We start from the raw sequence: 16,436 nt of genomic DNA, 5'->3' as shown, positions 1-16,436 counted from the left end.
CAAGTTAGATTTTGTGACACTCTTCTACCGAAGATATACAATAATACAAAAATAACTGTAAATTAATGAGTGTAAACATCTAACTAATCCATCTCCTATACTTCTCTTTTAACAATCTTGAGTATTTTATATGAAAGTATACACTATACCCATATTAGACATGCTACATAAATAGAGGTTTAATACTCCAACACTTAAAAATAAATCTAGAAAATGAGTTATATGGATTCTAAAGTGCATTTTTTTTTCAACGCAAGGTACCGTATGCAAGCAAAAAGCCACGCAAGTGCATTTTGTGTCATGATAAATCTATCAAACTAATTGCACAACAAACACACAAGACATACAATATAATCATAATCCGGGAACATAATTATTAGAAACACATTTTTAGCTCAATAAACACACAGGGGAAGGTTCAAATGAAAACCACTAGTTATTGTGAAAACTCGAAAACTAATTAAAAAAAGCCAAAAAAAACATACAATTTTTTTTTATTTTTTTTTTTGCAAACCAAATTTCGCAGGTTTTTTATATAAACAAAAAAAATTTTCAAAAAAAAAAAAAAAATTGTGTAGTGCACATGTGTAATACTGCACATGTGTATGTGTACTACACATATGTATTACTACACATGTGTACTACAAATTTTTTTTTAAGTTTTTTTTATATATAAAAACCAACGATTTTTATAAAAAAATTAAAAAAAAAAATTTGTGTGTTTTTTAGGCTTTTTTTAGTTAGTTTTCGAGTTTTCACAATAAAAAAATAAAAGTGGTTTTCTTGAACCATCCCCTAAACACACATTCCTACTACGATCTTACCGCAAACTTCACTAAAGCAAATACAATGCCAATTTTTCCAATGATGGTTGCAACTCTCTTTAATTTAACTTGTAACGAAGTTTCATCAATTCCACCTTCAGTGAGAGCCGCCATTAGTTTTCCCCGTTGCGTTCTCATGCCAACTGCTACAACTAACATCTTACATGAACCATCTTTAACCTTACTTCCAGACAACAAGTAACGATTTTTGGTGTTAACTTCTACCAGCTCGCTTTCTCTGGTCGAACTAGAATCATCAACCAAAACTCCAAACCCGGAGAGGAAAAGTCCATCTGCAGGGACTTGATCTCCAATAGCCAGATGAACTATATCACCAGGAAGCAGTTCATATATTGATAACTTTTGTCTATACCCATTTCTAGTAACTTGAATGGACTTCTTCTCTTTGTCTAAATTCCTAAACTGTAGAGATTGACGACGATAATCGCTTGTCGCGGTTACAAACACCACCAACAGGATACTAGCCACAAGTCCAAGGCCATCATGGGCACCCGTTGGCCATCCTTCGGTTGCTATGCCAACAAGGGCACATACAGTAAGGACCATAATGGTCATATCTTGAAGGGCTTCAAATACAAACACCCAAAAGCTTCGTTGTTCACGTTCAGTGAACAACTCATTGGTTCCAAACAGCTTCTGTCTGCAAGTCAAGTCTTTATCATCATCCATTGCAATCCCATTAGTGGTGCACGTCTTGAGCTTGGCTGCAAGACCTTCAATCCCACCGTGAAGTGTTAGCTTTTCGGGGTTACGGCCCTCAACAATGGAGCCTGCATCATCAGCACTGATACCAAAACCACTTGCTTTGAATTCCTCTGGTACCATCATGTGGCTGCTGGCTTCTACACCTGCATGCATGATCATCATGTTCATAAGGCCAGTCGGGGCGGCAATACTTTTCCACGCGTGATACATACCATAACGCGTTATGGTTTATTTTTCCCACCCCGCAACACAAGTTACACGCGTTATGTTTTCAACGGATTCAATTTTCATGATATTTTCAACGCGTTATAGTTTTGTTTTGTGAGTGTAATTGTTGGTTGGGGGGAAATTGTTGGGTGTGGTTGTGAGTGATGACCACCCCGCCTAAAAAAGGTTGTGAGTGATGGAAAAATGGTCGATGACATGGCGGAACTTGATTGGTGCTTGTTAGTGATAAATTCTATCACTAGTGAACCACCCCCTCCCCTAAGGAAATGATAATTATATATGTATGCATATATTAAGAATAAACTCACCATTGAGAAGATGAAATGCCACCTTTGACACCAGGACCGCAACCCTCAACTTCTGAACATGATCAGTAATTCCACAAACGGTAATTAAGTAATATATATCAAGGTGAAATCACTTAAAGTAGAAACAAGAGTACTAGCTGACCTGATTTGTTGAGGGCATAGCAGCAGCCTCGTGGTGCTTCTGGTCGTTTGCGGTTAAACGAAACCGTCGCTTCGGGTTCTTAACACGTTCACACATGTCCCTCCATTTCTGCAACACCTTGGAAGAATGCTTCGGGTTCATTTCACCCGACTTCTCAATATTCAAATAATCTTCCATACCCTAAAAACACCTTCCCAGAAGTCACTTCTTCTGTGAACTAAAAGCTAATGCCGAGTTATAAAAGTTGTTTGTTGTTGCTTCCTACTCCAACAACATATGATGTATATATACCATGAGATAATAAAAGTAAACAAACAAACAAACAAAAAGAAAGACAGAGAAATAATGGAATTATAATTAACAGAGTTTACACGTTTGATTGAGGGAAGATCTAGGAAAGTGCGAATGATTACTGTGCATATGAAAGAGAAAGGTTTATAAAAGCAGATGGGTTCTCTCTCTCTCTCTCAACTTGTTGAAGCTAAAACGCGTGAAATATTAACGAGTGAATGGATGAGTTTGTTGGTTAGAATGCTCTTGTAAGTGTCAAATACGTTAATAGTTTAATGTTTTCTTTCATAAAATATTAGTATGGTCTTTCTTATTTTTATAAAATATTAATATGTTCTTTCTTATATATTTTTCTCAGTAGTTTATTGAGTTTTATGCCCGATTTTAAAAGGATTTTTTATGACCGGTTTAAATGATTGATGAGTTATGTTAAGATTATGTGATTTAAAAAAAAAATTGTTTATCTAAGATAAGATACAAAACCAACAAGTGTATTTTTTTTTTAAATTGTTTTATATTAAAAAAGATAAGATCACAAAAGTATTCTTAAATAGTAACAACTAATTAAAAAAGATAAGATCACAAAAGTATTCTTAAATAGCAACAACTAATAACAATGTTAAATAATCCTTAAATCATCATGTCATCATACCAACTTGTTAATCATTTATGAAATCAAACTTAATAACATTCGTTTTTGAATGAAGATCATCATTTTTTACTAACATGTTAAATCAACTATATTGATTATCTTGTTTATTACAAGATTAATGGTTTTAGTTATGACAAGATTAATATCTTATTTATTACTAGTTTTAATGAGATTAAAATTATATATATATATATATATATATATATATATATATATATATATGAACTAAGGGTTCATACTAATATATAGAAGAGAATAATACTCTTTTAGTTTTTAAATTACTCTAAAGTAGAAACAACTTCTATTTTTCTTATTTTTTGATAAACATCAAATTATACCTGGTGCAATCTTTGTTGGAGAATTTTAGATTGTCGGATGATCAGAGAGGCGTGATGCCGCTCTCAGATCAAATTATTTCGGTGGTTCACCCGAATAATCCAATCAGATACAACTCTGATTTTCGATATTGAACCAGAGTATGGTAGCTCGACCCCAGCCAGGGACTCTGCCCCTTGGACCCCGCCAGGGGCTGCCGCCCCTTGGACCCTGCTCCCAGGGGCGCTGCCCCCGGACCCCCGCCAAGGAGGCGTTGCCCCCTTGGAACCCCGTAGAGTACGGGCTCCGCCCGTACACTTCAAATTATAATAACTCAAACAAGTGTGTACCCCCGCATCTCCTAACTTGCTTGATGTATATTATTATTCGCTTTGATCACTAAGTCAATCCCGATTACACTAAAGTTTCTAACAATCTTGGGCGCGAGAGTTATCTCTAGCAGTACACAAATTGTTTCGAGTGTTGTACCTTGGCAGACAAACCGACTTAGAGGAGGCGCATAATCTGCTTTAATGGCCCCACGTCAAACACAATCCTCAATCAAAACATCATCTTTTTAGTATGTTCTTTGTTGCAGTCAAGACGCAAGGTTAAAGTCTCAACATAGTGAAGACTCGAGTCCAAGATGCTGCTAAATATATGGTGGAGCACCTACTAGAGACGCGGCTAAATCGTTTTCAGTATATAAAATTGTATTTTATATTCATTTTATTATTTTGTTGTAACCGGTATTGTACTATAATATTTCATACGAATAACGAAAGTATTGTTATTATTTATTTTGTTATTATTTTAATAAAATTGTAAACCTATTTCCTACCTAGTGTAAGTTTATAAGGAAAACGAAAAATATATAACATTTTCTAGACTAGTTTTGTGATCTTTTTATCAATATTTTATCCTTTCTCACATGTCGTGGTTACCGATTACCGATTAAGTGCAACATCTTTGTGTGGAGGGTTGAGATGAACAAGATCTTGACGAAGGCTACGTTGAAGCACAGGAACATTGGTGTTGCTAACGATGTTTGTGCCTTGTGTAATTCCGCCGAAGAGTCTACGGAGCATCTCTTCACCGGCAGTTACGTTTCCGTTGTCTTATGGCAAAAAGTGGCTGCTTGGTGCATAGCCCCCGACATCGTGGTGTACTTGTTCAGGGATATTTTAGAGTTGAGCGACCATTTAGTCTTTCGGGTAAGCGTAAGGAGGTCTTTTATGGTATCCTGATCATTACTTGCTGGGCTATTTGGAGAGTGAGGAATGGCAAGGTTTTTTTCTGGAAAGCATGTGGACAACGCTGATATTTTCAATGAGGTTAGATCGGTTCGATATCTTTGGGTTAAGAATAGGCTAATTGATTTGTCTTAGAAGAACTAGTGTAATTTTGTAAATACTACCCGATTTTCGAGTCTTTTGGCGTTTTATTGAAGTTTTCCTTAAAAAAAAAAACATGTCGTGGAAATTGTTTAGGTGATAAACTAGGTGTATGTGGTGATCAAACACGTGGCGTGGTAAGATGAAAGCGACCATTGGTAAGTGGCAACCCAGGTGAGGCTGTAGCAAATCCACCACACCACATCTCTCCATCCAAACATGGCCACCGGACCGGCCCTTTTCTCCGACATCGGCAAAAAAGCCAAAGGTATTTCAATTCAATATTTACAGTTTTTCTAATAGATTTTGTGAAATTCTTCAATTCGCCTAATTTGGCTTGTATTAGATCTGTTAACGAGGGATTACATAACGGATCACAAGTTTTCTGTTTCTACCATCAGTGCTACCGGAGTTGTAAGCATCTCTCATCATCTTTCTCACCCTAGATAGATAGATTCATCTTATTTGGTTGATTAATTGACCGCACCTAATCTTATACCGCATTTGGTTGACTTGATTCCTCAAATTGTCGTGTATTAGATTACAAGTTGTATTGAATTCGTTTATGACATGTAGGGTAGTAGAATTGGATTGTTTCCCTTAGGAGGAATTAGGGGATGAGCTCCTCCTGCCTAATTATCTCTCAGTCAGTAATTAAAGTTTGCTTCTAACGTTACGCCTTTAATTGATACCAATGTATATGATGGAAATTGATTTGGTAACGGCTATGAAATTTATAATTAAATAAAAAAAAAAACGGATTGGCAACGGATCAAATGCGAATACGCGATACAGATTCACCACGCGTTCAAACCGATAGGCAGCCTATTATGAGTTTAGGATACAGAAAACACCACCCAACTTGTCCCTAACGCGTAGGAGATTTGAATGACGCATCATATGGCTGGCTATCAGCATATTAAGTTAATTAGATGTGCTCGTGCATCTCTATATGTGTATTCTTGTGCATATTTATTTCAGAAACAACTAGATTAGCACAAAGAGTGGCATTATCTTGGAATTATAACACAAATCACCTTGAAGCATTGTCTTCAAGTCTTTGAAGTTTGAACTCGACTCATCCAAAAAAAAAAAAAAAATAATCCAAAACTTTATTGAATTTTCAAACTCAAATGCAAATAATAATTAATACTAAACGTTTAACCCTTCATTGCAGGCATTAACGTCAACTGCAACAAAAAAGGGCGGTCTTTCGACCGGAGATGTGGGAGCAGTGTACAAGTACAATAATATATTGTTTGATGTCAAAGTTGACACCGAATCTAAGGTTTGTTCGTCACTGCCTTAAATTTTTATAAAACACACAAATATGAACTATTCTTCATCTTTCACCTAACATCACACGCATTTTGCAGATCGCTACAACATTGACTTTCACAGAGCTTGTCCCCTCAACAAAGACCATTGTATCATTCAAACTGCCTGATTTCAATTCCGGCAAGGTACATATCCTCAAACTCTAAACGATATTCATGTTCTAAAATATTAAAGTTCATTTCGGCCTTGTTTAACTTCGGTGTACTTTTGCAGCTTGATATTCAGTACTTTCATAACCATGCTACTTTAACATCAGCAGTTGCTTTGACCCAAACCCCGACGGTTGACCTTACAGCTACAATTGGTACTCCGACGTTTGTAATCGGTGCAGAAGCCGGTTATGAACAGTCTTCTGGGAGATTTACCAAATACAACGCTGGCATAAGCGTTAACAAACCTGATTCGAGTGCTTCCATAATCTTGTAAGTGGTTTCGCTGCATCATGATATCAGATTATGCGAAAACCCGCTAATCAATATTTTTTCGGTTTTGTTTTCAGGGGCGATAAAGGTGACGCGATAAAGGCATCATTTATACACCATCTGGATGAATCGAAGAAAACCGCTGCTGTCGGGGAGATTACTAGAAGGTTCTCGTTAAACGAGAACACCTTCACAGTTGGCGGGTCGTATGCTGTTGATAGTTTGACCGTGGTCAAGGCTAAGCTTAACAACCATGGAAAGCTGGGTGCGGTGTTGCAGCATGAGATTCTTCCGAAATCACTTGTGACAGTGTCTAGTGAGTTGGAAACCAATGCTTTGGATAAAACGCCGAAGTTTGGTTTGGCACTTGCACTCAAACCTTGAGCGAAAAAGTGCTGTTTATTGGCGAGTTTGTGTCTTTTAGAAGTGTTATTTTTCAACCCCCGAAACACACGGGAGCAATCGATCAATAAGCAGTTGTTGCATTATTCGTTTTCGGTTCACTTTCTTTCATTTCCATTTTGATGGATGGTTTACATTTTTGTGTTGACATAAATAGTGTTGTAATTTTTGTTTGTTTATAACTTGTATGAGATGAAAATGTATTGACAATCAGTCTATTACATAATCAGTCACCATTATTATGAAAAATGGCTAGTTTGTTATGCTGTCTAGTTCAATTCAAGATAATATATGGAGGGGGCAATTAGGATATGAATCAACCATCTAACTTAATTTTATATGAGTTCAGATAACTTTTGATTCAGTTAAGTTGGATTGGGTCTAAATTGGCCAGTTCAATTCAGATGGTTAACCAATCACAATCATTTGACTTTTACAAAAATAGCCAGTCTTATGTAAATTGCCTAGTAGCTTATTTAATTATCTTGAGTTTAGATACATATATATGTACCTTGGGCTAATGGTTTATTCTTTCCTCAGAAGTTGATAAAAAACACCCATGTCTCCCAACAAAACCAACTTTTGGTTAATACTATTTTTCTGCACTTTTAGCCATGGTTTACATGCAGATATCGTTGATGTCGGGGTTGTTCTTGACATGGAATCATGGGTCGGAAAATCCATTAACAGTAGCATTACGATGGCCATTTCGGACTTCTATGCTCGTAATGATAGTTACAGAAGCAAGATAGCCCTCCACCCTAGGGATTCCAAGGGAGATCCACTAGAAGCTATGTCAAACAGTAAGATAATATATTCTTACTATGTTATACTGCATCACTTATTTAGGAGGCAATTTATAAATAAAAGTTTTAAAAACTGAACAAACATTATTATTTTTATAAACATGGAAATGAACCAAATTATCAGTTTATTATCTTTTCTTTTCCTTTGCTATTCTTATATTTTTTCTTCCTTCTATGTTTATATAAAAACAATTTGGTTCTATATTTGTCTTTTCTTATCCAAATTTGGTTTTGCAATAAAAAAGAGGATATCTATGGTCAAATATGGTACATACATGTTGTATAACAGAATTTGATATATTGAAATAAAACATAGATGAAGTGCTTAAAAGGGGTAAGTTAAAGGTGTTCGATATAATAAAGAAAATTGTTAGCTTCTCAAAAGAGGATTAGCCTTGTGACCAAACTCCTGAATTAGATAAATATTTATAAAAAAAATGATATTGACAATTGACAAAGTAACTAAACGTCCTTGTCAAAATATTAAGTAGGGTGAATATCCTATATGGGTAGCGGCGGTCCACTAGTGATGGAATTCCATAACTTACAACATCCAATCAAGTTCCGCCATGTCATCGAGTTTTATTCCATCACTAGTGATGGATTTTAGTCGAAATGCCCATCACTAGTGATGGTTTTTTTTTTTAAATTATAAACTAACAATAAATTGGCCCATCTTTAGTCCAACGGGCCCAACATTAGGCGTGACCCGTCTTTTGGCCCATCTTTATACAGATAAACACCTAACCTCCATCACCACAAACCCTAAATCATATCCACAACCAGAGCCTCCACACATCCGCCGCTCCTCGGCCACTCTCCACCGGAAAAATCACCTCTCAGCCACTCTCCACACATCCGGCTCTCATCACCACGGTAACAAAATCACGTGTGATAGTGGGCACGCGTTATACGATTCACGCGTTATCAAGTGGGCCGGCGGCGGTATATCATGCTACATCACGTGTGGAACTTGGTTCATAACGTGGCGCCCCGGGTGGCCTTAATGACCTATGTTAGATGATAAGTCATCAATAGGCCTTGTCATATGTTATTAAATTGTTTTTATCATACACCTAGTCACATTAGATTATAAGTTATAAGGAGTCATCTAGGTATCAGTGACCAATGCTAGATAATATGTCCACTAATTGGCCTTAATGGGACTAGTAATGTGTCAACATGTTATTTTAGTCACACGGATTGACTTATGAAGTATCGTCCAAGCTCTATTTTACTCGTGGAACTTGGAACCAAACTATATCGTGTAAAACTAGATTGAAACATATGCTGATCACTTGTTCCTTCCCGAAGATCACTTGTTCCCGAAGACTGTGAAACAAAGTGACCATGTGCAAAAATCGGCATACATTAACGTACCTGAATTTTATCTCCAGACTACCAATTTCAATAAACTGGTTAACACCAGCTGATATGACAGATTTAACTTCACATTCTTATATACCTTTAAAACCAACAAATAGTAGGGTTTGGGGAGACAAAAGATGCATTAAAGACCGAGGGTCGGGCTTTATCTTTAATGATTATTTTTAACGGATTACCAACGCAAAAATTCTTCAGAAATTTTATCTTCTAAATTTTTGACCAAAAATTCGTCGTAAAACATGCAACCATAGTACATGGGTTGAAATCCACACCTCACCTTCGGGATGAGGATTGAGGAGGCTATTGCAAATCTTATTCATCATGAAGCACAAAATGAAATATTACACTTTCAAGATAAAATAAAATGCATATATTTTTGTAAATTCTATAAAAAAAAATAGTTAATGAATTTGACACGTATTATCGAATCTTGGTAACTCAAGCTTGGCAATCTAGATTTTAAATTAATTGATTACAGTACATGGCTTTATAGTCTAGTGGCATCTTGGGTGTGAGATAAGACTTTGGGATTCTCACAAGGGGTTTTTCCCATATTTATTGGGTTTCCTCCTGAATTGGTGTATAGGCATTGATGAAACAGTGGTTAACCAGGGGAGGTTAATTCACTGGTCTCGTCAAATAGGGTTAATCCTTTCTTTCCGAGGATCGGTGGCTGGACCGTCAGCTGGGTTGTCTCCTGCACAAGGAAAATATGCTCCTTGTTACCACTCTCCGGCGTGAGAATCAGTAATTTGCTTGAGAAGCAAAGTGTGTGATAGTAGTAGTAGTGAGAGAGTTGTGAAGAGATACCTCAAACCTGGTTTAGGATGGGTATTTATAGCCGAGGAGCGAAGGAGGTGGTTGAGTGGACAGACTAACGACATGCCGCCCTTATGCAGGTGTGTCAGTCTTGTCGGTTGTGGAGGTGAAGCCACGTCCTACTGCAGTGTCAGTCTGTTGCTTACGTGAGGGCTGACAGGCGACTGTCATTGGTGCCACTTGCTCCGTGGTGTCAGTCCCACTTGCCTCGTGGGCAGGATGCAGTGCTGCGCCGCATCGCTGCCTGTGGTAACCGCTGTTGTTTCCGCGTTCCCACTCTGACGAAGACTGCGGGATGCGGTGCTAGGCCGCATCGCCGCTTATGGTGACTGTTGCTGTTGTCCAGATCCCTTGTCGTGACGAAAGTGTTCATAGGATGCGGTGCTAGGCCGCATCGTTATGCGTACACCCGTTTTCATACACAAGGTAAGTCTTCTTCCATCACTTGACCGATTGGATTCGACAGCTATGTTCGCGCGTGCCCGCACGGACACAGATAAGTTCTTGCTGGTGGGGGTTTTTGATAAGGGTAATGGTCACTCGCGGTCGTGCTGACGCGAGTTCTGAGACCATACCCCTTCAGGCATTATGCCTAGTGGAGATGGATATGATCTGGTGGTTCCGCTGGTGGCACAATAATACTCCAGTGGTCCGTCAAAGCCTATATAACAAAATCAATCCCGAGCACTCTTGGAATACCTACGGGAGTACTCCGAGAGTAACCCGAGTCCACCACCAATTCCAGGGAAAACCCGGTAACCCACCCGCCCGTAGGCACGACAGTGATATTATCGTAAAACCCGTTTGGCTCAATGATCGAACCCAGGTTTCCGTAGGTCTCCTATTATTGCCCACCAATGTCTCACTCTGCACCAAATGAGAATTGAACCTGAATCTCCCAAAAGATAGAAGTGTTCCACCACTTGATCTAGAATTCATTGTCCTATGCACAAAAAAATCACTCAATAAGTACTAGAGTGTAGTTTCTGATTGGTGTTTTATATTCATATCTTGGCAGTTTCTTTTTCTAACATTTAGTCAAGACACTATATAAAGTTGCTATTTCTTGTACCATCACCCTTATATATGTATATATATATAAATTTTTATTTAACAATGTTTTGTTTACATGATTTCACAGTTGTTGATCTCCTGAATACAGTGAAGGTGAGTGCAATCATAGGCCCAGAAACGTATATCGGCTCAAAACTAGTGACCGACGAGACCAAGGTGCCTATATTTACTTTTGCTGGTAAATCCTCAATGCAACATCCTTACCTTTTTCAAATTATAGAAGACGAATTCGCTATGACCCAAGGCATTGCTGCCCTGGTACAACTATTTAAATGGAGGGACCTTATCTTTGTTTATGAGGACACTGATCATGAGCACAACATCTTAGAGCATCTGTTCGAATCGTTTCAAGACAAAAACATACGAATCACTTACAGAAGTGCCATTTCGGCATCTGCAACAAATGATCAAGTCATTGAAGAGTTGCGCAAGCTAATGAGCATCCAAACAACCATAGTTATTGTACACGTGTCACCTTCGTTAGCATCTAGCATTTTCCTAAATGCAAAGATGTTGGGAATGATGAGTAAAGAATATGCATGGATCTTAACGCCGAAAACCATTGAAATAATGCATTCAACAGAATTCCAAGTTATTGAATCACTACAAGGGGCGATTGGTTTTCGGCCTTATATTCCAATGTCGAGTAAGATGCATGACTTGTCAAAGAGATGGCGAAATGGGTCCTCGAGAGAGCTACCTACGCTTGCCATATGGGCGTACGACACAGTTTGGGCCCTTGCGGAGTCTATAGAGAAGGTTGGAGCCGGTTCTATGATTTTAAGTGAGATCGTAAATATTGAATTCAAGGGTGCAAGTGGCGAGTTTCGACTTAGTGGAAATAAACTGGTCTCCAATGGTTTTGAGATCATAAATGCGGTCGACCATGGAGAAAGAAAAGTTGGACATTGGACAGTATCGAACGGAATTAGAAGAGCTCATTTACCACTCCATGACGCTGCGCCGCATTCTAGTAGTAACATAGAAGATGTTATTTGGCCTGGAGGATCTACTGTGACTCCAAAAGGTTGGATTTCGCGAATGAATGTCGGGAAAACGTTAAGGATCGGTGTCAGAACAGGTCCAAGTTTTAACTACTTTGCAGATGCATATTATGATGCTCAGAAGAACAGGACAACTGCTACCGGGTTCTCTGTTGATGTTTTCAACACTTGTCTCCATGCATTACCATATGAAGTGTCTTACGAACTTGTCCCATTTGCGAGTGGAAGTTACGACGATCTTATAAACAAGGTTTATAATCAGGTAAGGATACATTCGACTTCATGTTCAACACGCACAAATTACATATAAAGACAACTTACTGGTTTTTGTGTTTAACAGCAACTCGATGGTGTTCTTGGAGATTCAACGATCCTAGCCAGTAGATCTCAGTATGTCGACTTCACGGCAACTTACACTGACGTTGGTATAGGGACACTAATCCGAATCAAAGAAAGAGACTCTTGGCCATGGGGATTCTTGAAGCGATTTGATGCGGATTTATGGCTAACTTATGCTGTTTTTGGCATCCTAGCCATCTTATCTGTATGGGCTATTCCAGCTGTGAATCAATTCGAACATGAAAGAAGACTAGCTCAACAAATTAAGACCATTGCGGTTCTTGTCTTATTGAGCATCTTTTTCGCTCAAAGTAGCCCCTCGATCTAAGATCTTTTAACTTACGAAAACAAGATTTAATCAATATCTGACGATTACTTGTTGCGAATGGTTTTGTAGGGAGGAGATTGTTAAAGTACCTGTCAGTATCTGTGATGATCGTTTGGTTTGGACTGGTGGCTTTCTTGTTTAAACAAAGTTATAGGGCAACACAGGCATCACTAACGTCGGTTGAAAAAGTTGAATTAGCATTAAAACAGGGAGTTGTTGGCTTTCATGGTGGTTCTTTATTTGGCGATTTGAAACTTAGTTACAATATGAAAAACTCATATCATTCATACGAGGATTACGATGATGCGCTATCAAGAGGGGGAAAGCATGGTGGTGCAGATGCCATTGTTGATGAAGTTCCATACATCAAGATGTTTCTTAGGAGGTACCCACATGACTATGCCATGGTGTTGTCTAAACCTATTACTTCTGGTTTTGGCTTTGTAAGTACCCTTTTTCCTACTGATCACTTGCATCATACGAACCTGTTCATCTTATCGTTCTCGTTTATATTGTTTAGATCTTTGCAAAAGGTTCGCCTTTGGTAATAGAGATGTCGAGGGAAATTGCAAAAATAAGAGAAGACGGGACTCTAATGAAGTTGGAGATGGAGTGGTTTGGGAAAGACTTCTCTTTAGCATTCCCCACCATGGTGGAACCCCCTAACCTTGTTAGATTTTGGGGTCTGTTTATTGTTATTGGGGTCTCTTTGGCTTTAGCCCTTATGGTCTTAGCACTCTACTTGGTTCGCGCAAGGATGGACCTCGAGACCATAATTACATTCCTAGTGGGACAAAGTTTAGTAGCTACAACTGTAAATCTTTGGGTTAAAATTTCAAACCGAGCAGGACGCGCCGACTTCTATCTCCAGGATAGACTAATTCGCCTATATAATTTTTTCAACGAATAATTGTTTGTAAACTTTTATCGCTTACATCGTGTTATGTGAAGATTTATGACATATGCAATATGACAAGACACTGATTTGAAGAATTCTGAACTTCTATAACCAAATAAAAATGGCTGGACCGGAGTCATCTATCATGCTTTCATTATTCTCTCTATAAAATGCACACTCAATACACAGCAATACAGCCTCTACCACCTAATGTACACAAAATAAGTACACCCCTAAATTGAGGAAAAAAAAAACAAAAGAAATAACTCCATGTATCACTTTTTAGTTTTTACCACTCCATTTATAGGGAAGTTTCCATCTTTTATGCCAATATATCGACACCCGAGGCCACAAAGGGAACCCGAACGAGTAGTCAAGGGGGCGGTCTACAGGTCCCCCAACCAACAAAGGCAACCATACATACCTCGAGTCCCGTAAATCCGCAGGGTTCCATCGGTCTGCCATAAATATAAAAACACCCGGAAACCCATGTAAAGGAAGAACAAACGTGCTTTGGGCGAAAAACGTAGCAAGCCGAAAGACTTTGTTACCCCCAACACATGGATTCCCCATCGTCTCCCATGGGCCCATAACAGATTCCGCTGCATGGGCCAGGGCCTCGTTTGGAGCCCACCCAGTGCAACCCGAAGTGATCATGTAATAAGTCCCTTCATGCTTGAACAGCGCTGGAGCTTCACGGTGCTGGCCCACGAGAATCCGTCTCATGACATTTGTCACATCAAGGTAATCTTGTGTCAGCGGCCCAATATGAAGCTCACTGTTGTCTTCTGAAGAGTACACCAGATACGCCACGTCATCATCATCTTTGAAAATGGTCATGTCTCGACTTTCGAAACCGTGTGGTCTTGTGCTTCTGATGTAGTCGAAGGGGCCCGTCGGGGAGTTGCTGATGGCGATTCCTACAGACGCTTTGGTGTAGTTGGCGTCGTCAATATGCATCCACATTACATATTTATTTGTATTTTTGTTATAAATTACTTTTGGTCTTTCTAATACATTAGATGTATGAAGATCATGCGTTTCGTTTGCTTCTTCGGCTGCTAACACGATACCCTCGTTCTTCCATGTCCAAAGATCTTTTGAAGAATAGCAACCCACACCGATGATGTCAACCTGCAATCAAAACTATATTATTAGTACAATAACTCCTTTTTTTACCCACTGCGCGTTGCGCCGGCGCCGTACGCGACGCGATAAATTATAAACTACAATCAACCCGACTCGTTTTCAAACTAAATTTACGTTAAAACATAGAGTAATCCGAATTCATACCGTTGAATGAAAATGTATCATATTTGACCCGATAGAGTAATCCGAATGCATACCATTGAATGAAAATGTATCATATTTGACCCGACTTGTTTCCAAACAAAATGTACATAAATTAAACACGTGTGTTGGCGTCGTACACGATGTGATAAAGTATAGACTACAATCGACTGACTCGTTTCCGAACTAAATTTATGTCGAAACGTATAGTAACTCAAATTTATACCGTCGAATGAAAACGTATTATATTTGACCCGATTTGTTTCTAAACAAAATTTACGTCAAAACGTGGCCCAACTCAAAATGTACATAAAAAACAAAACATTATATAATTGACCCGACTCGTCTCCAAACAAAATTACGTTAAAGCATAGACGAAATTGCATTTATACTGACACATACATAAAAATAAAAACATAAGAAATTAGTTTTACGGTAAACTTGAAACGTTAGAAACTTGAAGGGGTCAAAGTAACATTTACAAAGTTAGGGTTACTTCTGGCATTTTATCAAACTTTAGGGGGTAGAATGGGTGCCATTTATCAAACATTTTATCTAATACCAGGATTTATGAAGCTGCATACATTAATAATAAACTTTGGACAACTTTTGACCCCTTTGACCCATTCAACCGATTTGCTTTTTAGCTAACACTATTTATTTGACCCGATTGACCCCTTCCAGTTATCAAGATTAAGATACTAACCCGAGCTGCTGCCTTTTTGTGAGCATAGTAAGTGGGTCCATCTTTATATTCACCATACCAGTAGTACGTTCTTGATCGATCATCATATAGAATACCTCCACCATGAGCTTGAATAGGATTCCCGTCAGTATCCAACCAGATTCTACCAGGATGATAATAAAGACTTTCGTTACCAGCATCATTAAGTGGGTCAATGGCAGTCTTTTGACCAGGAAAGAATATGTATCTAAGTTGAGAAGATTCATCGAGAAACTCTTCAATCAGGGTGGTTGGTCGTTTAGGTTTCCGTTTAATTGCACGTGGGGACCGCTTTCTAGGTGGTGGGATTTTAATGCCATCGTCTTCCACTTCTACTAGCTCACGGTAATATGGATGGTCACTGTTCATTTGCATTACCGCGTGTTGACTGTGTTGACTTTGGTTAAGGAAGTACAAGTGAAACAGGAGTACGCATCCTATGAAGCTGCATACCATAAGGGAGAACCGATATCTGCTTCCTGCATAGCAATTTAAAGTGGTTGGTTTCTTGTATTTGTTCTTCATCCTCGTTTTGTTCTCCATTTAACCTTCAAGATAATGCTGCAATTAAGAAAATATAACCTATGGATATCGACAGCCATGTAGTGTTACAATCTGAAGGAAACTTTTCCTTCTTTGTATTAATAGATACTTATACAATCAAGGATAGAGGGATGTTCAATACTGAACCGGTTTTGAATACAGAGCTTCGAATTCGCGTAAATA

The 16,436-nt window shown here is 38.4% G+C and overlaps 4 protein-coding genes across 4 annotated transcripts; 2 read left to right on the top strand and 2 right to left on the bottom strand.

Moving 5' to 3' along the window:
* Positions 1-761: 761 nt before the first annotated feature.
* Positions 762-2,584, bottom strand: LOC110895174 (putative calcium-transporting ATPase 7, plasma membrane-type). Its single transcript, XM_022142450.2, has 3 exons — positions 2,229-2,584; positions 2,087-2,138; positions 762-1,693 (listed from the first exon to the last, which is right to left on the bottom strand). Exons 1-3 carry the CDS (start codon positions 2,403-2,405, stop codon positions 813-815), a joined length of 1,110 nt encoding a protein of 369 aa, XP_021998142.1. The 5' UTR covers positions 2,406-2,584; the 3' UTR covers positions 762-812.
* A 2,391-nt stretch (positions 2,585-4,975) lies between these two features.
* Positions 4,976-7,291, top strand: LOC110895173 (mitochondrial outer membrane protein porin 2). The gene is made up of 6 exons (XM_022142449.2): positions 4,976-5,148; positions 5,227-5,294; positions 6,058-6,168; positions 6,257-6,343; positions 6,432-6,640; positions 6,718-7,291. Exons 1-6 carry the CDS (start codon positions 5,100-5,102, stop codon positions 7,022-7,024), a joined length of 831 nt encoding a protein of 276 aa, XP_021998141.1. The 5' UTR covers positions 4,976-5,099; the 3' UTR covers positions 7,025-7,291.
* Positions 7,292-7,601: 310 nt separating this feature from the next.
* Positions 7,602-13,769, top strand: LOC110893008 (glutamate receptor 2.5). The gene is made up of 5 exons (XM_035977064.1): positions 7,602-7,845; positions 11,195-12,393; positions 12,472-12,781; positions 12,868-13,241; positions 13,319-13,769. The coding sequence occupies exons 1-5, from the start codon at positions 7,602-7,604 to the stop codon at positions 13,706-13,708; spliced, it is 2,517 nt and encodes an 838-aa protein (XP_035832957.1). The 3' UTR covers positions 13,709-13,769.
* A 10-nt stretch (positions 13,770-13,779) lies between these two features.
* Positions 13,780-16,316, bottom strand: LOC110895172. Its single transcript, XM_022142448.2, has 2 exons — positions 15,693-16,316; positions 13,780-14,830 (listed from the first exon to the last, which is right to left on the bottom strand). The coding sequence occupies exons 1-2, from the start codon at positions 16,251-16,253 to the stop codon at positions 13,979-13,981; spliced, it is 1,413 nt and encodes a 470-aa protein (XP_021998140.1). The 5' UTR covers positions 16,254-16,316; the 3' UTR covers positions 13,780-13,978.
* Positions 16,317-16,436: the final 120 nt, after the last annotated feature.

Source organism: Helianthus annuus, chromosome 9, assembly GCF_002127325.2.
Source record: "Helianthus annuus cultivar XRQ/B chromosome 9, HanXRQr2.0-SUNRISE, whole genome shotgun sequence".
Lineage (NCBI taxonomy): Eukaryota > Viridiplantae > Streptophyta > Magnoliopsida > Asterales > Asteraceae > Helianthus > Helianthus annuus.
This window is presented reverse-complemented; position numbering and strand designations above follow the sequence as displayed.

What these genes read in the sequence shown, in the direction of transcription:
- LOC110893008 (XM_035977064.1), top strand. Translation starts at nt 7,602, where the DNA reads ATGTCTCCCAACAAAACCAACTTTTGGTTAATACTATTTTTCTGCACT. An exon ending in TAAACAAGGTTTATAATCAG is followed by an intron (nt 12,394 to 12,471) that starts GTAAGGATACAT and finishes TGTGTTTAACAG; the next exon opens with CAACTCGATGGTGTTCTTGG. An exon ending in TTACTTCTGGTTTTGGCTTT is followed by an intron (nt 13,242 to 13,318) that starts GTAAGTACCCTT and finishes TATATTGTTTAG; the next exon opens with ATCTTTGCAAAAGGTTCGCC.
- LOC110895174 (XM_022142450.2), bottom strand. Translation starts at nt 2,405, where the DNA reads ATGGAAGATTATTTGAATATTGAGAAGTCGGGTGAAATGAACCCGAAG. An exon ending in CTATGCCCTCAACAAATCAG is followed by an intron (nt 2,139 to 2,228) that starts GTCAGCTAGTAC and finishes GATCATGTTCAG; the next exon opens with AAGTTGAGGGTTGCGGTCCT. An exon ending in GGCATTTCATCTTCTCAATG is followed by an intron (nt 1,694 to 2,086) that starts GTGAGTTTATTC and finishes TCATGCATGCAG; the next exon opens with GTGTAGAAGCCAGCAGCCAC.
- LOC110895173 (XM_022142449.2), top strand. Translation starts at nt 5,100, where the DNA reads ATGGCCACCGGACCGGCCCTTTTCTCCGACATCGGCAAAAAAGCCAAA. An exon ending in AAGTTGACACCGAATCTAAG is followed by an intron (nt 6,169 to 6,256) that starts GTTTGTTCGTCA and finishes CGCATTTTGCAG; the next exon opens with ATCGCTACAACATTGACTTT. An exon ending in TCGAGTGCTTCCATAATCTT is followed by an intron (nt 6,641 to 6,717) that starts GTAAGTGGTTTC and finishes TTTTGTTTTCAG; the next exon opens with GGGCGATAAAGGTGACGCGA.
- LOC110895172 (XM_022142448.2), bottom strand. Translation starts at nt 16,253, where the DNA reads ATGGAGAACAAAACGAGGATGAAGAACAAATACAAGAAACCAACCACT. An exon ending in ACAAAAAGGCAGCAGCTCGG is followed by an intron (nt 14,831 to 15,692) that starts GTTAGTATCTTA and finishes TTTTGATTGCAG; the next exon opens with GTTGACATCATCGGTGTGGG.